We start from the raw sequence: 24,538 nt of genomic DNA, 5'->3' as shown, positions 1-24,538 counted from the left end.
TTAAGAATGCCTGGCAAGTCCCACGTTTGCACTTCTTAGAGCCCTGAGCTGGATAGCCTTGCCAGAGAAACAGCATAGGAACAACTGTGAAAAGGGGAAAACCCCAAGACCACATGAAAAGAAAGCTAGTCATTCCAGCACCATCCAAGCTAAGCCCTGCCTTTCAGCCATCCCTGCCACACTGCCAAAACTGTCATCTTGGACCTTTCAGTCTAACAGAGGCCCCACATGTCTGCAACCTCAGCTCAAGTACAGCTGAAGAACCACTCTACTAAGCCCAATCAACCCAGAGATTCATGAGACATGATTGAAGTGGTTGCTGTTTTAAAACGATAAGCTTTGCAGTGCTTTCTTACACCACCATAATATGTAACTAAAAACACAAATACCAGAGAATCAAACTACATAAAGGAAGAACTGTCTGATCTCAAGGAGAAATGGAGAAATCTAGAGTTAAATGAGAATATTTCTCAAACTGATACATAAAGTTTGACTTAAAAATTAAAGATATACCTTTTAAAACTTAATTTAAAATTTGACAGGTAATATATAAACACTAATATAGTAAACATAAACAGACAAGTAAAAAATATACAGTCAAAGCACACCGTAAACATTAAAAAAAACTGCCCATAATATTAAACCAGAAAAGAAGTCTCAACAGGATCCAAAATACACATTATCACTTCTTTGACACTGATTTAATACAACGAATAAAATGGAAGGAGGGGAACACAATACATATATTTGGAAACTTTAAAAAAAAAACACTTCAATTCATTGATTAAATAAAATTTCATAACAGAACTCCCAAAATATTTAGAACTAAAGAAATAATTTAAAAGTATGCATGTCAAAAAAAAAAGTATACATGTCAAAACTTATGAGGCCATGTACACCAAAAGGGTACACAAATTAAAATACTCTATCTGGGTTAAAGAACCAGTTTTGTTGTTTTTCCCTCAACCCATCGAAGACCAGTATGTGGTCCTACTGCACACGACTAGTACACGTTACTCCCTGTGCAAGCCTGAAGACACGCAAGCTGATCTACACTCTGCTCTAGAGTGGGGATGAGTCCACCAATCACGCTCAGATGTTGTGGCAATGCCAAGCTGCAGTAAGTTTCTAAACATTCCTAATTTCTGTACTTATCACAGACAAGAACAGTAGTTCACAAACTGACAACAATCTGTGGATCACACTTTGATTAGTACTGACAATGGTAAATCCACAAAATACAGTGCTAAACAGCTGTAAAGAGGAACAAACAATCTCCATAACATAGCTACAAGATCTCATGGCCATATTGCTAAGTAAAAAAAAAAATAAGGTGGCAAAGAGTATGGTGCCATTCTAAGACAGGAGGAAGACATAAATCCAAATATGTTATTTGTTTATATTTCTGAGAAGAAAGGAAAATAACAAAAATAAAATAAAATGCTTACCCATAGGGAAAAGAAGGAGCAGATAAAGGATATCAGAAAGGAGATAAAATTCACTAAATATTGTGCTGTATATTTAACCATACATATTTTTATTAATATGAAAGTGAAAGTGAAGTCACTCAGTCGTGTCCAACTCTTTGCAACTCCGTGGACTGTAGCCTACCAGGCTTCTCCATCCATGGGACTTTCCAGACAAGAGTACAGGAGTGGGTTGCCATTTCCTTTTCCAGGGCATCTTCCCAACCCAGGGATCGAACCCAGGTCTCCTACACTGCAGGCAGACGCTTTACCCTCTGAGCCACCAGAGAAGCCCTTATATTATTATAAAGCAAAGTTAAAATTTACACATGCAATCTATTTTTAAAATGTGAATAAAATTAATACACTGAACTGTGTATCAAGTTAATGAAATGGCCACAAACAAATTATTTCAAGTGATTTTTAAATTGCAATGATGTGTTAAATCCCTAGTAAGATACACCCTAAGGCCAACAACAACAACAAAATCCCTTTAGAGGGCTTCCCTGGTGGCTCAGCTGGTAAGGACTCCACCTGCAATGTGGGAGACCTGGGTTTGATCCCTGGGTTGGGAAGATCCCCTAGAGAAAGGAAAAGGTTACCCACTCCAGTATTCTGGCCTGGAGAATTCCATGGACTCGCAAAGAGTTGGACACGACTGAGTGACTTTCACTTGACTTTTATTGGTGATGGTGCCGTTGCTATTGTTATTCTGAGAAGACTATTAATAGGGAAAAGCAAATGAATAATTATGTGGTTTTAATGAGAGTCAAAATTTCCACAAAGAAGGCATATATGCAAAATTAGAAAAGATCAGGCCAAAAACCTAAAGTCTTGAATTTGAATTACCAAAGAGAACTCAGGAAATAGTTTATCTTTAAAAACACATACACACACAGGGCATCCCAAGCAGTTTCCTGAGCTGAGACAGAGATCAAAGTTCTGGCTGGCAGAGATGGCTAGAGGTTGTACAACAGAATTCCAAAAAGAAGGAAGCTTTGCAGAAAAATCTGCATGGGGTCTCTGCACATGTATGGGGTGAAACTCCATTAGGCTGGGCAATGAATGGCTGAGTAATTCCCAGAGGAAACTCCCCCAAACATAAGGACTGGGGACTTAGGAGTTACAACCAGCCAGAGAGGAGGGGAGGGACACAGTTAATCATTTGAGGCATTTGGTAGAGACCTCAGAAGGGAAGAAACTTAGTAGGAGAATTAAATTCATTCTTAGAGAAAAGGCTACTCTGACCTGCCCTGTTGCTGCTGCTAAGTCACTTCACTCGTGTCAGACTCTGTGCGACCCCATAGACGGCAGCCCACCAGGCTCCCCCGTCCCTGGGATTCTCCAGGCAAGAACACTGGAGTGAGTTGCCATTTCCTTCTCCAATGCATGAAAGTGAAAAGTGAAAGTTAAGTTGCTCAGTCATGTCCGACTCTTGGCGACCCCATGGACTGCAGCCCATCAGGCTCCTCCATCCATAAGATTTTCCAGGCAAGAGTACTGGAGTGGGTGGCCATTGCCTTCTCCAGCCCTAACAAAGCTTAAAAACTAGCCTCAAAGGGAGTAAACTAATCCAAAGGGAGTAACCCAATGACTTGCCAAAATAAAGCCCAACACTATTGAAAGGGAGATAAACTGTAGCACCCAACAACGTGAAATTCACATTGTCAGCATCCAAACAGAACTACTAGATACGCCAAGAAGCAGGAAAATGTGACTCATAAGCAGAAGAGTCAAGAGCAAAAGACTCAGAAATGACAGAGATGGAATTAGTAGATAAAGACTTAAAACAGCTACTTTTAATGCATGCACTATGATCAAGGATTAAAAGCATGAACACAGTAAGACAAATGAAGGTATAAAATTGAGGAATTTCTAAAGATGAAAAGTACATTATTTGCAATGAAAAATTAACTTAATCAGATTAAAAACAGATAGTGCAGGAAAAAAGACCAGTGACAACAGAATATATTCAAAATGAAGCACAGAAAAAAAAAAAAAAGGACTGGCAAAAATTAACAGAGCATCAGTAATCTGTGGTATAATATAAAGTGGCCAAATACATATGTCATCCCAGAAGAAATAGGATAACAAGAAAAAGATTAAATAATGGCTGAAAATATTTCAAATTTGACCCACAGACTTGAGAAGTTCACCACTGCAGTCCATAATCAAACTGTCAAAACCTATACTACAGAAAAAATTCTTCAAACCTGCAACAGAAAAAAACAGAGGAACACATGTAAGAATTATCACAAACTTTTCATCAGAAACTACGGAAAACAAAGGATGGGCATCTTTAAAATGCTGAGAGGGGTGAAAAAAAAAAACCTTTCAATGTGTCTAGATAAAATAGTCTTTAAGGCAAAATAAAGACTGTGAGCTGAGAGAATGTGTAATAGCAGATCTGTACCACAGAACTGTTAAAAGTCCTTCAGAAGGAAGGAGAATAGTAACAAATGGAAACCTGGACTTCCACAAAGAAATGAAGAACACTAGAAATAGTAAATATGTGGGTAAAATAAGACTTCCCCTCATTTCTCTAAAAGAATTGTTTAAAGCAAAAGTAACAATGCTCTGTGAAGTGTATAACCTATGGAGAAGTAGAATGTATGAAAAGAAGAGCATAGGGCTTCCCTGTTGGCTCAGCAGTAAACAATGTGGTGCCAATAGAGGAGACAGAGATTTGACCCCTGGTCCAGAAAGACCCCACATGCCTGGGAGCAACTAAACCTGTGCCCTAGAGCCAGTGAGCCACGACCACTGTGCCCATGTACCGCAACTACTTAAGCCTGCACACCTGGAGCCCACTCTCTCCAAAGAGAGAAGCCACTGCAATGAGCAGCCCGCATATAACTAAAGAAAAAGCCTGCACAGCAACGAGGACCCAGCACAGCCAAAAATAAATAAATAAAATTCTACACATACACACACACACACACACACACACACACATATATATATATATATAAAAAGAATAAACATGGCTGTTTCATGCTGATGTTTGGTAGAAACCAATGCAACACTGTAAAGCAATTATCCTTCAATTAAAAAAAAAGACTAGCACAAGGGCTAGGAGGAAGTAAATGGAAGCATCATGAGGAGCCTACAGTTCATGTGAAACGTGTCATACTATTCAAGGTAGTCAACGTAAAATCAAAGGTGCACTTTGCTAACAATAAAGCAACCTCTGAAGAAAAAAAAACAGGTTTAGTTAACAAGCTGTGATGATAAAAGGAATATTAAAAACACTCAATCCAGGGTTAAGCGGGGGTGGGGGGGATAAATTAGGAACCTGGAGTTAACAAATACACACTGCTATATATAAAATGAACAAGGATCTACTGCATAGCACAAGGAAATATATTCAGTATCTTGTAATAACCAGTAATGGAAAAGAATCTGAAAAGGAATAGATACATATATGTATATGTATACCTGAATCACTTTACTATAAACCTGAAACACTATAAATCAACTATTCTTCATAAAAAAAATTTAATAAATAAATGTCTTAAATAAACGTAAAACTAACAATACTTTTTCAAAAGAAGGCAGGAAAAGAAAAATAGAAATTCAACAGAAAAAGAGAAAATGAAGAACTAGATGGAAGACTTAATCCAACCTTATCAGTAATTACACTAAATGTACATGGTTCAAGCATCCTAATTAAAATGTAGGAATTATTAGCCTGGTTAAAAATAAATAAGAGCCCAACTAGAAATATAAAGAAACTTTAAAGAGAAAAGATATAGATAGGTTAACAGCAAAAAGATGGAAAAAACATGCCACGCAAAAACTAATGATAAGAGAGCTGGATGCGCTGTATCCAGTAACAAAATAATTTCAGGGAAAAAATAATATTGCTAGGGCATAGGGAAGAAAAAATTTTACTAAGAAATAATAAACTTGAATGTAAGGTTATACAGTCACTTTGGAAAACAGGGGCTGTTTCTTAGTAAACAGGAATTATAACTCAGCAACTCTACTGCTCGGTATCTACCCAAAAGGAATTAAAACGTTTATCCACAAAGACTTGTATACAAATATTCATAGCACTACTCTTAATAGTCCAAACAAGAAAATAATCCAAATGTCCCGGGGAAGTGGGAGAGAGGGAGACCAAGAAGGAGGGGAGACAGAGATATATATAAAAAAATATATAATTATGACTTATTGGCATTGATGTATGGCAAAGACCACCACAACACTGTAAAGCAATTATCCTCCAATTTTAAAAAAAGTACAAACTATTGAGTTGGCCAAAAAATTCATTCAGGTTTTTCATATGATATTACAGAGGAACCTGAACAAACTTTTTGGCCAATTCAGTATTATGTGTAAAATAAGCTACAAGGATATATTGTGCAACACAGGGAATACAGCCAGAATTTTGTAACATCTACAAATGGAGTATAACCTTCAAAAATTGTGAATTACTATACTGTATACCTTCAACATATAATATTATATAGCAACTACACTAGTGTCAGACTATTTTTTGGGCTCCAAAATCACTGCAGATGGTGACTTCAGCCATGAAATTAAAAGACGCTTACTCCTTGGAAGGAAAGTTATGTCCGACGTAGATAGCATATTCAAAAGCAGAGATATTACTTTGCCAACAAAGATCCGGCTAGTCAAGGCTATGGTTTTTCCAGTGGTCATGTATGGATGTGAGAGTTGGACTGTGAAGAAGGCTGAGTGCCGAAGAATTGATGCTTTTGAACTGTGGTGTTGGAGAAGACTCTTGAGAGTCCCTTGGACTGCAAGGAGACCCAACCAGTCCATTCTGAAGAAGATCAGCCCTGGGATTTCTTTGGAAGGAATGATGCTCAAGTTGAAACTCCAGTACTTTGGCCACCTCATGCGAAGAGTTGACTCGTTGGAAAAGACTCTGATGCTGGGAGGGATTGGGGGCAGGAGGAGAAGGGGACGACAGAGGATGAGATGGCTGGATGGCATCACTGACTCAATAGACGTGAGTCTGAGTGAATTCCAGGAGTTGGTGATGGACAGGGAGGCCTGGCGCGCTGCGATTCATGGGGTCGCAAAGAGTCGGACACGACTGAGTGACTGAACTGAACTGATACGTCAATAAAAAGTCTTAAATTGTTTAAATAAAAATAAAATATTGGTTATCAAAAGAAAATAATCCAAATGTCTATCAGCTAAGGAATGGATAAGTAAAACATGGTAGATCCATACAACAAGATATTATTCAGCAATAAAAAGGAACAAACTATTGCTGTAGTGTCAAACTCTATGTATACTATGTTTTTTCTTGCACATACACACCAGTGATAGTTGTGTTTAATTTACTAATTAGGCACAGTGATTAACAACAATAATAAAGAGAACTGTAACAAAAGTTATGTAGATGTAGTCTCTATCTCAAAATCACCTTATTAGACAGCACTCACCCTTCCTGTGACAATGTGAGATGAAGGGAGGCGAATGACACAGGCACTGTGACGTAGTGGTAGGCTACCAGAGGAAGATCATCTGCTTCGGGTGACCCTACGTCACTGAGCCATGACAGCATCAACGGTTGGATGCCAGGAGCACACAATGTCAATGGCTGGGGATCCGGGTGGGAGGGCACAGGATGGCTCAAGATTTCACACTATTCAGATGAGTGTGTAATTCAACATTTATGAATTGTTGACTTCTGGAATTTTTCATTTAATATTTTCAGACTGCAGTTGACCAACAGTTACTGAAACCCCAGAAAGTGAAACCTTGGATAAGGGGGGACTATACTATACATTACAAGATGGCTAAGTCTCAAACACCTCACACAAAGCGAAGGAAGCCAGACTTGAAGGGCTACATAATGATAAGCCCATTTATATGACATTCCGGAAAAGGCAGAACTTCAAGGATAGAAAACAAATCAATGGCTGGGCAGGAGCTGAGGTGGGAAGAAGTGACTACCAAAAAGCATGGGGAGGAAAAAAAGCCTGGGAGAATTCTAGGGTGATGAAATCGCTCTATAGCTTAATGGTGGTGGCAAATACACATCTCTCTCTGTCTGCCAAAACTCAAAGGACTGTAACCTGAAAAGGGTGAATTTTACTGTCTATAAATGTAAAAGCGAATTTTCAGGGGAGGGAGAAGCAAGTTAGCACCAACATTTACTGGAGCAACCGCATTCAAGCCACGTAAGGCATACTTTTAAATAGCACTATTAAAATGCCAAAGAAAATGTCAAAACAAATGTGAACTAAAAAAAAAATTCAAATGAATTTTTTCTGAAACTCACAGAACTGTACAGTAGTACATCAAAATGAGTCAATTCTACTGTATGTAAATCATAATTTAAAAACGGGGGGAAATAAACTATTTTACCTCCACAAGGTGTGGGGCAACAGGAATTCTCATATACTATGACAGGAATGTAAATTCATACAATTACTTTGAAAATCAGCTGTACTGCCTAGTAATGATGCTCAGGTGTAAGACTGACTAGCCAGCCCCATCCCAGCAATGTACACACCCTGCAGGAGCTACCACACACAGGCGCCAGGAGAGGCACAGGAGGGATCAGTGCTGCGGTGTTTGCTACAGCGAGAACCAGCAACAACCCAAGTGCACATCGAAAGCAGGATGGATAAAGAAATCACGGACTATTCAAACCCTAAGACAGCACACAGCAGAAAACATGATGTATTTCAATTAAATGCACCAACACAGATCAAGCTCAGAAATAGTAAGCGCAAAAACAGCAGGTCTGAGAAAGACACATACAGTTTGATTCCATTCACATAAAGGTATTTTTAAAAGGCATGTTCTACAATATATACACATGTGGATAAACCTGGAAATAAAGGAAGGCAATGATTAATATGAAAATGAGAACAGTGGTTATCTTACAGGGATAGAGACGCATCTGAGCAGAGGCTTCAAAGAGTACAGAGGATGTTCTGTTCCTGAGCTGGCTAGTGGATACAGAAGTGTGCAGTTTATTTCTTAGTTATTATTACTTAAAATAACACTCAACTTGCATATATTCTCTTTTGCATAATTTATATATTTCACAATCTTAAAAGTAAAGACATGTTCTCAAAGAAAGATACATCATGTCCGGTAGGTTTCATGGCAAATTTTACAAAAAAAGAAAACTGTCTTAAAGACACTACTGCAAAGAATCAAGACAGGGAAAACAGCACAGCTTGTTTTGATGCCAAAACAGGGCAAGGTTTAAACCAAAATATCAAATGTAGATAGGTCACTCATGAACACAGATGTAAATCCTAAATACTCTAAACCAACTATGTGGTTATTTAAAAGGAAACCAGGTCAAAGTGATGTTTATCCTAGGAATACAAGGATGCTTGAACACTGGAAAAAAAATATATTGACATAATTCACTGTATTACCAAATTAAAAGAAATGAACTAAAAAAAAAAAACAAAAAAGTAAATAAATAAATATATGAACTATGATTCATTTACTCACACAAATACTTACTGAGTACCTACCTTTTTCCTAGGGGCTGAAGAAACAACATTAACTAAAATTAAAATTCTTCCCTAGTGGACTGCTGCTGCTAAGTCGCTTCAGTCGTGTCAGACTCTGTGCGACCCCATAGATGGCAGCCCACCAGGCTCCCCTGTCCCTCAGATTCTCCAGGCAAGAACACTGGAGTGGGCTGCCATCTCCTCCAATGCATGAAAGTGAAAAGTGAAAGTGAAGTCGCTTAGTCACGTCTGACCCCCAGCGACCCCATGGACTGCGGCCCTCCAGGCTCCTCCATCCATGGGATCCTCCAGGCAAGAGTACTGGAGTGGGGTGCCACTGCCTTCTCCCTAGTGGACTAGTTCCAGTCAAAGGAGACAGAAAATAACAACAATGTATATATAATGTAGTATATCAGACAGTGATAAATACCAAGAAAAAAATCTAAGGCAACAGGGAGTATTAGGAGAGCTATGCAGTGTGAGGAGGTCAGGGTCCAATCTGAGCAGAGTGGAAGGAAGTGTGGAAGCAAGCCATGAAGGTGTTTGGGGAGAGAAGCATTTCAGACAGCTGAAGCAAAGGGGCAAAATCCCTGAGACGAACACTGGCAGCACATTTAAGGGTCACCAAGGAAGCCACTGTGTCATCAACCAGAATGAGTGAGAGGGGCCAGAGCAAGAGGAAGAGAGATGGGAGTGAGGCAGGCAGATGGTGAAAGGGCACACTGCAAGCAACTCAAAGGACTTCGGCCTTTACCCTGAGTGAAGGGGGTCTGGGGGGCTGAGCACTGAGGAATGACACAATCTGACACGACCTTTTGAATAAAATTTCCTGGCTCCAGTGCTAAGGAGGGTGGTAAAAGTGAGGTATGGAGACCAGTTAGGAAGCTACTACAACAATCTAGGAGAAAGATGATGGTGACTTAAACCAGAATGGTGGTGGGGGAATGGTAAGATAGGGTGTATCCTGAAACTTAAGCCAATAGGATTTATTGATGATTAGATGTGCCGTGAAGGAAAAAGAAAGCTCAAAGAGAACGCCAAAGTTTCTACCTAAGCAACTAAAAAGATGGAATTCTCACTAATTGACGTATCCAAGGTAAGGGTGAAACGGGTTTGAGGTGGGAAAATCATGACTGTTCAGTCTGCATCAGGAGATAAGACACCCCTACTCCAACAGCAAGCATCTAAGTGACCACCACCACCACTGCAGAAGACGAGTGAAGCCACAGAACCACAGTGCACTGAAATCTGCCGCCAGCACTTAAAAGCCTGGCTCTCAGAATAGGTCCTCAACAAAAACCATCAGACATCTGAACAAGGCATGTGGAGCAAAAAAAAAGACCGACACTAAAGTATGTAATCGTGGCAATAAGACCTTAAACACTTTCAGAGAAAGGCAGAAGAAAAAAAGAAGAGGGGCACACACACAATGTTAGGGATCAGTATGTCACTGGAGCTCAACAGTAACACTGGACGTTATCACTTTTTTTCTTTTTTGAGAAAACAAAGCTTATACTTTGGAGGTTTTCAAACACTCCATTCCATGAAAAAAAGATCCTGATAAACATTCTGTACCACATATTTCAGTTTTAATACTGACAATTACTATTCTGAATCAATTTAACCGTCTGGCAAAGAGAGCTGCTACCAATCAAATCAGAACAACCTCTTTCTATGTGTTTTCCCACTGCATTTGTCTAACAAACCTACTATGATAGGCACTGAGGATATAACCCAGAACAAAATAAAAGATTCTCTGACCCTAGGGCCTAGTCAGGAGAAAACACACCAATCACCCAAATAATAATAATTACAAACTTACAAGTGAAAAGAAGTTCAGGGCACAACAGGAAAACCCAACTTAGAGAAGGCTCCTCTGAGGGCCTGACAATTAAGTTGAGACCCACTTAGTTGAGCCAGGCAAGAAGTGGAGAGAAGATACTTCCAAATAGAAGACCCTAAAACTGAAAAGAGCTTATGGAATTACAACAACTGAAAGAAGGGCAGTGTGGCTGAGCAAAGTTTGAATTTTTTGGTAAACACCAAGGGAAACTATTCAGTTCAGTTGCTCACTCGTGTCTGACTCTTTGCGACCCCACGGACCACAACACGCTAGGGTTCCCTGTCCATCACCAACTCCCGGAACTTGCTCAAATTCATGTCCATTGAGTTGGTGATGCCATCCAACCATCTCATCCTCTGGTGTCCCCTTCTCCTACATTCAATCCTTCCCAGCATCAGGGTCTTTTCCAGTGAGTCAATTCTCCCCATCAGGTAGTCAAAGTATTAAGACATCAGTACTTCCAATGAGTATTCAGGACTGATTTCCTTTAGGATGGACTGGTTGGATCTCCTTGCATCCAAGGGACTCAAGAGTCTTCTCCAACACCACAGTTCAAAAGCATCAATTCTTTGGTGCTCAGCTTTCTTTATAGTCCAACTCTCACTTTCATACATGACCACTGGAAAAACCACAGCTTTGACTAGACAGACCTTTGTTGGCAAAGTAACGTCTCTGCTTTTGAATATGCTGTCTAGGTTGGTCATAGCTTTTCTTCCAAGGAGCAAGCGGATCACATGGACTACAACCTAATCAAACAGATCACATGGACCACAGCCTTGTCTAACTCAGTGAAACTATGAGCCATGCAGTGTAGGGCCACCCAAGACAGATGGGTCATAGTGGAGAGTTCTGACAAAACATGGTCCACTGGAGAAGGGAATGGCAAACCACTTCAGTATTCTTGCCTTGAGAACCCCATGAACAGTATAAAAAAAGAAACTATTGCCAGGAGTCAAACAGAAATGTGTCGTGATCAAATGATGTTTTTTAAAATAATCTCTCTAGCTGCTTTACGGATCACACAAGAGGAAACTGGATTCTAAGGAAGCACAAGGGAAAGCAAGTAGACCAGGCAGGAGCTGTTTCAGCAGCTCGCATATGAGGACAACTTAAAGGCGGCAGTGGAAATGCAGACCAAAAAAAACCAATTCTAAAAGAAATGTCAGGAGCTAATTTACTAAAGAAAAGCTGGCATAAAGAGAAGACTAAAATAAAAGGATTACCTGACTGAAAGATGCACACTTCAAAGCCCATCTACTACACGTGAATCAAAGACAACAGCATCTTCCAGAAGAAAATGGACACCTTTGTGACTTCCTATTCATCTCCTGCCTCATGCTGCACAAAGAATTTGAAGCTATTCTTTCAGAACCATGAGAATGCATTGCAAACATTTGAGAACCAACTCATTTGGCAGAATATTCTAACCTGTCCTCCATGTGTTAAATACCAGTCTCAAATAACCCAAAATGTGACTTCATATCATTTACATTAAGTCCCCTACATACGAGCAAGTTCTGTTCTAAGAGTGCATTCCTATATCCAATTTGTACATAAGTCCAACAAAGTTAGCCTAGGTACAACTAACACTAGTAGAATTTAGTACTGTAATAGATTTATAATACTTTTCATACAAATAATACATAAAAAACAAAAAAAAAACAATTTTAACTTTACAGTGCCTTGAAAATTATAGTAGCACTGTACAACAGCTGGCACACAGGGGCTGGCATCGAGTGAACAGGCAAAATGAGTTACTGACTGGAAGAGAGAAGGTGGAAGGTGGTAGAGATGAAAGACTCAGCAGTAGGAGATGGAGGGCAAGCTGCAGTTTCATTCATTCACGCCTGACATTGATGGGATGCACATTGCATCTTTGAAAGTTCACAACTTGAAGATTCATACCAAGGAGACTTCAGTTCAGTTCAGTCACTCATTCCTCTCCGACTCTTTGCAACCCCATGAACCGCAGCACGCCAGGCCTCCCTGTCCATCACTAACTTCTGGAGTTTACCCAAACTCATGTCCATTGAGTTCGTGATGCCATCCAACCATCTCATCCTCTCATCCTCGGCCCCTTCTCCTCCTGCCCCCAATCCCTCCCAGCATCAGGGTCATTTCAAATGAATCAGCTCTTCATATGAGGTGGCCAAAGTATTGGAGTTTGAGCTTCAACATCAGTCCTTCCAATGAACACCCAGGACTGATCTCCTTTAGGATGGACTGGTTGGATCTCCTTGCAGTCCATGGGATTCTCAACAGTCTTCTCCAATACCACAGTTCAAAGCATCAATTCTTCGGCATTCAGCTTTCTTTATTGTCCAACTCTCACATCCATATGTGACTACTGGAAAAACCATAGTCTTGACTAGACTGACCTTTGTTGACAAAGTAATGTCTCTGCTTTTGAATATGCTATCTAGGTTGGTCATAATTTTCCTTCCAAGGAATAAGCGTCTTTTAATTTCATGGCTGCAATCACCATCTGCAGTGATTTTGGAGCCCAAAAAATAAAGTCTGACACTGTTTCCCCATCTGTTTCCCATGAAGTGATGGGACCAGATGCCATGATCTTAGTTTTCTGAATGTTGAGCTTTAAGCCAACTTTTTTACTCTCCTCTTTCACTTTTTATCAAGAGGCTCTTTAGTTCCTCTTCACCTTCTGCCATAAGGGTGGTGTCATCTGCATATCTGAGGTTATTGATATTTCTCCCAGCAATCTTGATTCCAGCTTGTGCTTCTTCCAGCCCAGCCTTTCTCATGATGTACTCTGCATAGAAGTTAAATAAGCAGGGTGACAATATACAGCCTTGATGTACTGTACTTAAACTCTCTCAGGCTGTTTCCCCCATTAGTACAGGAATAGGAAAACATATTTGTTTTCAAAAGACCAATGTGAGCAGTATGATGTCTGTCTGGAATATAGTCAGCACTCAAGCATCAGTTTCCATCTTTTCTACCAGATTTAACTAAACTAGAAGAAGAAACTTCCTTAGACTAAACAAGTTCCTCAAACAATCCCAAATAGTCTGATGTGTAGGACTGAGAAGAGATCAAATGTAGTTTTCATACTGGCTGACCTAAAAAGTTTAAGCATTTTTTCACACACAGTCCCAAGGAAGGCTAAAGCCTGGACAAGGTCTTCATTTTCCTACAATGCTGGTGCTTTAAAAATCACCCTTAAAAAAATTATCATCCTGCCCACCCCTCTGAACTGCACAAAATCATTTCAGTGGTGGTGCTTTCCAAACCTCTGTTCCCTGACCTTTACCATTTACTACTTCATTCTTACACGGCTTGGAACTTCAGGAGGTAGCAGGACAAAAGGCCGCTTGTCATCTTTTAGGCATCAAACCAGAGTCAGACCAGGGCTCCACTGACAAGCAAGTTCTCTTTTCTCCCTGAGCGAGTTGAACCTTCTGTCAGACAATAGAATACCCCAGTTTTCAAAGGTGGATCCAGGCAGCCCTTGAGAATTACTCCAATAAGAAAACTTTTACCAACTGAGCGGTCAAAACCTCCATCAAAACCAAACTATTACTACCATTAACCACAGCAAATGGTACCACTCTACCAAGAGATCTTCTATGCAGTACAGAGTGGAGAAGGTTTACAATAAAACAGTCAGCCTCTAGTAAATTCCAAATGCACCACAAAAGAAAAATATCCAGAGCTGACTTAACTGTTCACACAACGTAGTCTAGATGCTAGAATGTGAGCACAGAAAGGACCTTCACTGAATTCTGACTCCAGGAGGTTTTCAACAGAGCTTCAGGGTCTGGGAAAGATGTCCTGGATGCCTGGGGCATAGGATGGGGATAGTAGAGTCGACCAGAGATGCTTGTTTCTACCAGAGCAGTTTCACAATCATCTATACCATGCAGCTCCGTTTCACGAGAAAAAAGGTTTTACACCTGAAGTTTTTTAAACAACCAACCTATTTCAACTTCTCAGTGTGGGAGACAAAGCAGTGTAAGTGGAGACACTCCATAGGACCTGCGGCACTGTGTGAAACCCAGAGCTCCATTCCAGTCCAGTGCTCTCACTGCCACCATCTACCACTCACTCTGGTACAGAAAAGGACCACCACCATCAGAAATGTTGATGCAATTAATGCAGAGTGCAGAAAAGGAAACCAACTGTCCATAACTAAAGACTGCACTTTTAAGGATGTGAAAAGTCACTTGTGCTTAACAATTATAAGAACTTTCATTAAAGAGAATAAAACTAACATTTTGAGAAATATCAAGGAACTCTTAAGACGCTTCAAAAAGATGAAGTAACCAAAGGTCTTAAAACCTGAAGAAAAACTATTTTAAATTGGCATAATGAAAAGTGAAAATCACTCAGTCGTGTCCAACTCTTTGTGACTCCATGGATTAAACAGTCCATGGAATTCTCCAGGCCAGAATACTGGAGTGGGTAGCCTTTCCCTTCTCCAGGGGATCTTCCCAAACCAGGGATCAAACCCAGGTCTCCTGCATTGCAGGCGGATTCTTTACCAGCTGAGCCACCAGGGAAGCCCAAGAATACTGGAGTGGGTAGCCTATCCCTTCTCCAGCGGATCTTCCCAACACAGTAATCAAACTGGGGTCTCCTGCATTGCAGGCAGATTCTTTACCAACTGAACTGTAAGAACTCAAACTCAAAACGTGGATTCTAGTCTCAACTAGGCCATATGCATTTGTCACAAGGATACATGGTCTTGAATAGGATACATGGTCATGCAGGATACATGGTCACTTAAACTGTTAGAAGCTCGATTTTCTGTTTGCAAAATACAAATAAACTAGATGATTCAGAGGCTCTTCCACACTGAAATTCTAGGATTCTACACATTAAAAAATCATATATTTGATAAAGCTAACACAAATTATAAAAGATATCTAAAAACATCATTACCATTTTATATAAAAGAAATTCTTTCTAAGAAAGATGATCAAAGTTCAAAACTCTAAAAAGATCAACATGATATCTAAAACATACCTAAAATATTTAAACTGTAATGTCAGTTTCTGCCTTCAGCAATTGGAGGAAGCAGATTATGGCCATAGCCTGGGAAAGATTTATTTCTAGTGTCAGCAGATTCTTTCACAGATTAATGCAGAACTGCACTAAAGAGGGCAAGAAAAAAACAGGATTCTAAGAAGTCAACTTGCTGAGAAGGAAAAATAACCCAGAATATGTGTATTCTGTAATAAAACATATAAAACAAGACTAGATTACCAGGAGAACTATCTGGCTTAAGATTTTAATGATGCTATCCTCTACTTTTCATTCAGCCACTACTTATTACATATGTATTATTTGCCAGACAGAGGAGATACAGTGAAAACAAGCCCCTGCACTGATATTCTAGTGGAGGGAGGCTAGTGATAACCAAGTAACCAAACAGACAAGGCAGGACTTTGAAACAACCAAAACCCTGTCAACGCTGTGTAACTAGAATCGGTATTTAGAGAAAGCCTCACTGGGAAGATACTCTTGGACTAACAACCAAACGACAAGAAGTTACTCCAGAGTTTTCCGGACAGAGTGGCTAGCAAGTCTAAGAGCCCTAAAGTGGACACAAGTTTGGGGCTTTTGAGAAACTGAGTGAAGGCCAAGGTGGCTGAAGTATAATAACCACGGAGAAGGTATCAGGAGAGCAAATCAGAGAGGTAGGCAAGGACCAGGCAGGATAGTGGTATGATATGCTTTGTGTTTTTAAAAGACCACTTTGCTTGATATACACCTATCAAAAATCAAAATGGATTCTGGTACTGCCTTTCAAATGACTCTATAATTTATTGTATCAAAGTCTCCCTGATATTTAATGGTAATGTAAATAGCTCTAGAATTGATGTAATTGTGGAGTTGTACAAGAAAAATTTAATTGTTGTTCTATAAATAACATTGTGAAACTGTAAAACTTACCTCCCTCTCTTCCTCCATTTGCTTTTATTTGCAAACTGTAAATTTTAATGGATGAATATTTCAAGTGCAGACATCTATTTCTTTTACCAGGAAGATTTTTTTAGTGCTTTAAATTTATATATTCTACATATTAAAAAGATTCAGCTAGACTTGAATTAAAGGACCCCTAAGGCTGAGCCCTGCATCACCACGTGAGGTATAATAAGGTGCAAAAAGCCATGACATCTTCACTTGAGCATCATTTCACAATAAAACTTTACAATGTTCAGATGACTGCAGTCATGCCTCACAGTGAGTGCCGGAATGGCCACTCACCAAACCAGATTAACCTCACCAATGACACAGAAGCACCTTGTCACAGAAGCAAAGCTGTCCAGCATGAAACTCTTAAAAACACGGAGCACTACAAAGGTGCTCTCACTGGTTTACAAGGATGGGAAATCCCAAGTGTAAAAGACAATATAAATCCCATCTCTAACCAGGCAATGATGGACACTGATAGCCAACTTCAGAGAAAGCTTAAGGAAAGCAACTCAAATCAAGAATTCAAAGCATGGACAGATTTCATCTGCCCCACCCATCCCTGAGGACTAGCTCTAAGGCCTGATGCAAGCATTTATGTATGAAGTGTCAAATGTACCATCACATTACCTAGAACAAATTTCATCCGAGAAGGAATCCTTTGGCAAGCCCCAGAAGACTCTGGCTTATCAGTAAAGCTTTGGTAATCATAGATAAAGCTACACAAACGTATTTAGAACTGAAAAAAACTCCTATTTTCGACTAAGTAGCAAAATCCCATGCTTTCTGACCTTTATGGTCCTCTAGAAGAGAGTTTCAAGCAGCAGGGAGAAAGAAACCAAACCTTTCTGCACGTGCTTGTCCTCAACAATATGAAAAACACTTAGGCAGGAAAAACACCACAGGCTTTCACAGGTGTCACTACACCCTCAAAATGAAAAACAAGTGTATGAGTTAAATAACTTGTGCCTTCCTGTCCCTTATTACAAGCAAGACTTGGAGGAAACTACCCTTAGACAGACACCATACAAAACATCCCGTCACTTCCATCTTTCACTGCTGAGTGGCTCTGGGTGACAACCTGGAACAGGAGACATGATGTAGCAGTACAAACGTAAAGGCATCTGGAAATAACCAAGATTTCTACATGCTTATTAGTCCCTGAAAAATGTACTTAATTCTATAAGGTAACCGACCTGGAGTGTTCAAAAATACCAATGCCATGAAAAACAAAATAAGGTAAAGGAACTGTCCCACACTAAAGGAGATCATAGAGATACGATCTCCAACCAAACGGAATGTATGATTCTCGACTGAATGACTGACTTAAAAAATAAGCCATAAAGAATATTTTTAAAACCAGAAAAGATGTGAATATAAACTTATATTACATACTGCTGCTGCTGCTGCTGCTAAGTCACTTCAGTCGTATCCGACTCTGTGCGACCCCATAGACCGCAGCCCACCAGGCTCCCCGTCCCTGGGATTCTCCAGGCAAGAACACTGGAGTGGGTTGCCATTTCCTTCTCCAATGCATGAAAGTGAAAAGTGAAAGTGAAGTCGCTCAGTCATGTCCGACTCCTAGCAACCCCACGGACTGCAGCCCACCAGGCCCCTCCGTCCATGGGATTTTCCAGGCAAGAGTACTGGAGTGGGTTGCCAGTGCCTTCTCCGATATTACATACTACTATATTACTATATACATATGTATGCGTTTTTCCCCAGAACCATTTAAAAGTGTTAAACTAGTACTGGTATTTCACCACTACGTATCTCAGAATGTATGTCTTAAGAACAAGGACATTATGTTAGATAACTATAGAATCATTATTATAGTCAAGAAAATTAATGATATTACATACTAATGATACTATAGTTATCTAACATAATGTCCTTGTTCTTAAGAATACATTCTGAGATACGTAGTGGTGAAATACCAGTACTAGTTTAACACTTTTAAATGGTTCTGGGGAAAAACGCATACATATGTATAGAGAGATAAAGCAAATGAAGCAAACTTATAGCAATCAGGAAGAAAGCAACCTGGCTGCAGTACTCCCATTTTTCTGTAGGTCTGAAATTTTTTCCAAAAAAAAAAAAATTTTTTTGAGATAAGAAAGGGAAAAAATGCACCACCGTGGACTTTAGTCAGCAGACCTAGGTCCTCAGGTGATCGGGATGGTAATCAGCTGGTTCAGATTTTTGGTATCCTTTCTTATCCATTCCCAAATAACAATAAAGTAAATGTCTGCACAACTTCTAGAAGACAGCGTGGTGACAATGAGGCAACTAGTAAGACTAATCAATGATTCACTCTCAAGAAGCCCAAGGGGGTAGAGGTCGGGGGGAGAAGAAGGTGTGTCCCTATGTACCAAGACAGCAAACATATTAACTAAACAAGCACCAAAGCCATAAAGAAATTACAATCTAGTTTTTTCAAATATTATTTATATAAATTATTATCAGGTTACAAGTAGCAGAATTTGCAGGCTACCTTCACTTTCTCTGTTGCATTTTACTTTCTGTTACATTTCCATGTATCACTTTATGATAGGTCAAAATGTTAAGAGACAGCATGGATAATCAACCAAGCTACAAGTCTACCAAAGCCACAGGAATAAGCATCTTTCATTTTGGCTGTGAGTGAGATGCCAGAGGCAGGTCTATTGATAGTTTCATCAAGATTATAAGTAGTATCTACTACCAAATGTCAAAAGCAAAGGATAATAATGAAGTACCAGAATCCAGCCATTATTCACTAATTCATTCATTAAATATGCACTTATTGACAGTCTCTTTGTACATTATCCAAGTGGATAATGAAATGAATAAGACCCACTCTCCACCCTCAAGTATACAGTCTCACTGGGGGAACCAGACAAGCAAACCATGAACTCAAAAATATTAGGGAGGTGATGTACAACTCCAATGAGCAAGCTGCTAGGAAGACTGGGCAACATAAAGGCACATGCAGGTCAGAGAACGTGCCGAGCACAACAATCAATGCATGAAGGACATGGGCTGCAGACTAACAGAACAGCCCCAAGCTCACAGCAAATCCATACAACGGAGTTCACTCAGAAAATTAAGATACTGAACTCAGTTCAAATATTTATTAAGCATGGACTATGCCAAGAATTCTGCCGAGTCAAATTACAAAGACAAATGAAACTCAATTCCTTTCCCTTAGGTGTCCATAGAAATAGGTATTTCTCCTTCTACTTAAAAGAGAAACATTCCATTAACAAGCACATTTGTAATACATACAATTGTAACTATACAAAATTACATATAATTATAATACATAATATATAATAGAAAAATGCCATTAACAAGCAATTAAGATTAAGGAACCTAAAGGACTATCCTTTAAGGGCTACCACTTATTAAGGAGTGTCAGGTATGCATACACAACCATAAAGAAGGGTTATATATGTCCCAGATTACAGAGTTAGGTATTGAACTCAGGGCTATCTCTTTCAAGGCTCAGTTTCTGACATTACATTATGCTGCCTTTTAAAGTCTGAAATATTACAAATAAAAATATAGAAAATAGCACAGACACAGGAACATAAGATACACATGTGTATCTACAGATCAAGATTTATGACCACAGGTTATACAGCTGTTGTTTGTTCAAATCTTCATTTTTAATAAACAAGTCTATCAAAACAAAACTAAAACAGAAAATTTTATGCACTACTGCAGTTTATAACTACATTATGGATGATTAGAAGGATTAGCATCAGATTTTCAGTTTCATCCTTCACCATCAACACGTCTGCTGCTGCCAAGTCGCTTCAGTCGTGTCCAACTCTGCGAGACCGCATAGACGGCAGCCCGCCAGGCTCCCCCGTCCCTGGGATTCTCCAGGCAAGAACACTGGAGTGGGTTGCCATCAACAGGTCAACTATGTCTAAATTAGGAGTCAGCAAACACCACCACCAAGCCAAATCTAGCACACTGTCTGTTTTCATAAATAAAGTTTTATTGAAACGCACCTATGCCCATTCATTTGTGCATTACCTGTGGCTGCTTTCCCGCTTCAACAGTAAAGTTGAATAGTTATGATAGAGACAGTGTGGCCCAAAAAACCTAAAATATTATTATCTGGTCCTTCACAGAAAAAAATCTGCCTACTCCTGGTTTAAATGATACATATCACAAACAGTAGAAAGGCACTTAGCCTGTTCAATTCACTCTACTTAAGCTTTATTGTGAATTCTACCTGATTTCTCTCCGATAGTAATTAGTGTCACTTGGTAAATGCTAATGAGTTTTTGAATTTCCACAAGTATTTTCAAATTTCAGTTATTTTCCATAGAGTAGGTCTTACTCAGCTGTCCGGTAATTTATCCTTCACAACATTACAAACAAATTCATAATTAAGCACACTTGCAATTACCCACACATATACTTATCCCGCTACTGCATATAATCTGCAAAGATACAGACAAGGAAAAACATTATAGACACAATAGCTGATATGACTAAATATTTAATAATTCCTAATACCCTGTTCACACTAGATCATCTCTCAATGTGCCATTTCAGAACAACAGCAGCATCCCTTGCCTGCCTATGAGAAATGCAAATTCGTGGGCCTCATTCCAGACCTACCAGGTAATCCTTATAAACACTAAAATTTTAAGAACCACTGCACTAAAGGAGAATTTACATGACTTACCTTGAGTGTAAAAAGGCTGATTCGGCCAGGTAGTTTATAAAATAACCCCTCTCCTCCTCTGGAATTGGAATGTAGCATGGCATTAAGACATGCGAGAGGGGATGTCCCACTGTAAAAACATACAAGGATGGAAAAAGGTCATACAAACCAAGATATCTACTTACTCAAAGATCTCTTACCCTTCAACTCATTCTTAAATCAAGAACAGGAAGAAATATAAAACATCCCATGACAAGAATTCTGTTCTGAAAGTGGCAAAGGAGTAGCACATGAAATTCACATAAATCCACCCAGAGAGCTCTGGGATAACAGGTTACGCGATGTCTCTACTCCACACCTGATGATTCTTAAGTGCCTTTTGACAATATGAACCAAACTCTTAAGAAATTTAGAAACACTGCACATATTTTTCAGGTACACTCAGGAGTTTTGAAAAAAAAAAATTACCCAATATTTTTATCTACTCAAAATTTTAAAATTAAATTTTAGTGCTAATTAGAAACAAAACCAGGATTCCCTAGCCCCTATCTTTCAACCTGCACATCACGCCCAGAAACTACCACATAACATTTTTAACACAAAGACCAAGCATCAGTGATGCTGTCCCGAGAAAATAAGCATACTTTTTTTTTCCAGTTACATTATTTTTTAATACACACACAAAAGGAATAGTATGTCATTTGCTTTTTCTCAGTTGGGAAGGCGGAAAGATGCGTTTTATTTTATATCTACCCAGGAGCAATTCTTTAAATTTGAATATAAAAAGTCAAACGAATTTAGTATGCAATAATGCTCAACCATTAAACCAAAAAAAAAGAGACAGCATCTTAAATTGTTTCACTGTCCATGCCACAACAGAAGGTTGCAAAACAATGACAACTCGAGTGAGTTAGAGACTACTTATTTAATCTCAAAAAGCAAAACTGGCAAAAATACAGACAGATGCCCGTTATTAATATTAACTGAGTCTGCCATGCGGTCGCTAAGAGTTGGACACGACTGAGCGACTTCACTTTCACTTTTCACTTTCATGCACTGGAGAAGGAAATGGCAACCCACTCCAGTGTTCTTGCCTGGAGAATCCCAGGGACCGGGGAGCCTGGTGGGCTGCCGTCTATGGGGTCGCACAGAGTTGGACACGACTGAAGTGACTTAGCAGCAGAGTTTGCCACTAGCATGCTAGCACCTTCTTGTCCCTCTCCCCAGCACGATATATAAATATCAATATCTTAAGTAATACCCCTCAGCATTTTTCAAAATTAGAGGCCCTAATTTATGTCACGTTAAAAATAAATTTTGACTCTAAAAAAGTCATCAAAAAAAAACAACTATTACTTATTCGGCTTTGGAACACCCCGGATGCTTAAGAAAAAAAAAATTTCACCAAGGACCAATCTCTGTAAGAAACCTTGTGCAGAATCTGGAGTGTCAAGTGGGTGTGCTAACATCTCCGCTACAGGGGAAAGCATGCTGGCAGTCTTTCTTCCAACAGCGTGACTCCTACACACTATCCCTCTGTCTACAAATTATAGAGCTGCTCACTCATCACGAGCCACCATGACCACTTCATAATTCCTGTAAGAGCCAGAAGCAGAAACAAGTTAGGTTCTCGATTCCATCTGTCCCAAAAGGACTAATTTACCTTCTATAGGCATAGTGGTCCAACAGCAGTGCAGACAGCAGCACGACGGGAAATAGCCCATAAAAACAAAAGAAAACAAAAGATGCAGTTACAACACTACACCGTGCATAGGTAGTATTTAAATGAAGCACCAGAACATGATCCAGACAACCCCGACCTTCCCTTCCCACAAAATGTCAGTTTGAGAATGTGTGAACTGACAACTGGAAAGTGAGGATCTTTTGATTCTAAAAGATCAATTTAAGTAGCTAAAGCTTAACCAGCAAAATATATGCGGACTGTTCTGAATCCCAAGAAGGAACTGTGTTGTGCTCTCCTCTCCCACTTAAATTTTGAAAAAAAGGTTGGGGTGAGCAGAGAAAGGATTCAGGACAGTCCCTGGTTTTTATTTGTGCCTGTAATTCTTTTTGTGTTTCCAATTTGTTGCTTCTCTAGGAAAAATATAGGATAAGAAAATCAAGGTCATCGCCAAATTTAGCATGCTCATAGCAGGAATGGCTAGAATCAGTAGGGGAAAAAAAATTAGTGAGTTTTATGATGACTGGATCACCCTTCTCTGAGCCTAAAACAAAGAACTTCAGAGACATGGTACAGAGAGAAGGATAGTTTTAGACATGATGGAGCAGATCAGTCTGTTCCTTCTCTACTACTGAAACCTGCAAAACGGAATACAAGAGAAAATGTGCTGACTCCTTATGCAAAAGAGAAGCTCCACGTTGAAATGTATAGTAGAGCAAGAATGGGGAACCTGCTGCACCTCTGACGAAAACCAACGGAATTGGAGCCACTCCCGCCCTCCAGCCAGAGGACAAACGACACGGAGACAGCTCCACACTACCATCAAACACGAGTGTGTATGTGTGTGTGTGTGTGCGCACACATATATGCATTTGTGGACTTTCTCATTCACTACCCAACTGCAGGAAGACACATGTTCTCTAAAACCCTCACATTAAGCAACAAGAGCCATACAAACCTCATTTCCTTTAGTCCTTCTGCCTCTATGACCTGCAGAATCTGTTTGGGTGTCATTGGAGCATCTGAATAGTTTTCCAGTACCTGAAGAAATATAAATGTTCTGATTTCAGTGTGCAGTTCCCATTTATATTCATCACTATATAACATGGGCTACAATTCTGCTATGAGGTACCACTGCTGACATCTTAGTTTTTCCACAGTCAAAATTACTTCTGAAACCAAATTACACATATATCTAACTAGGTGCTGAAAGTGACTGCAATTAGAAGAAATACTCTAATTTTCAATTCTGAAAATACACATCCTTTTAGCATCCATGTTATGGTATGTGGGGCCTTCCCAACTTTTAACTGCCACTTAACCTGATGCTCTTAATACAGCTAAACTAGAGAATACATAGCACTATAAATTGTAAGACAGAACTGCATTCAGGCTTTCCTTCCCAAGTAAGTTTGATTAGTTACAATATTTTTATCTTTTGGGGGGTGGGCGCGGCTTGGCTTGCAGGATTAGTTTCCCAAC

The 24,538-nt window shown here is 39.5% G+C and overlaps 1 protein-coding gene across 3 annotated transcripts in view; it reads right to left on the bottom strand.

Moving 5' to 3' along the window:
* Positions 1-24,538, bottom strand: part of ASXL1 (ASXL transcriptional regulator 1) — a 64,028-nt gene that overhangs the window by 33,963 nt on the left and 5,527 nt on the right. For all 3 annotated transcript variants that reach the window (XM_061437240.1, XM_061437242.1, XM_061437241.1), the window contains exons 2-3: positions 24,015-24,097; positions 21,397-21,505 (exon numbers count right to left, since the gene is read on the bottom strand). In XM_061437240.1, coding sequence (XP_061293224.1) covers positions 21,397-21,505; positions 24,015-24,097 — 192 coding nt within the window. The remainder of the gene's footprint in view (positions 1-21,396; positions 21,506-24,014; positions 24,098-24,538) is intronic.

Source organism: Bos javanicus, chromosome 13 (genome assembly GCF_032452875.1).
Source record: "Bos javanicus breed banteng chromosome 13, ARS-OSU_banteng_1.0, whole genome shotgun sequence".
Taxonomy (NCBI): domain Eukaryota; kingdom Metazoa; phylum Chordata; class Mammalia; order Artiodactyla; family Bovidae; genus Bos; species Bos javanicus.
The sequence above is the reverse complement of the archived record's forward strand: the minus strand, read 5'-3'. Positions and strand labels throughout refer to the sequence as shown.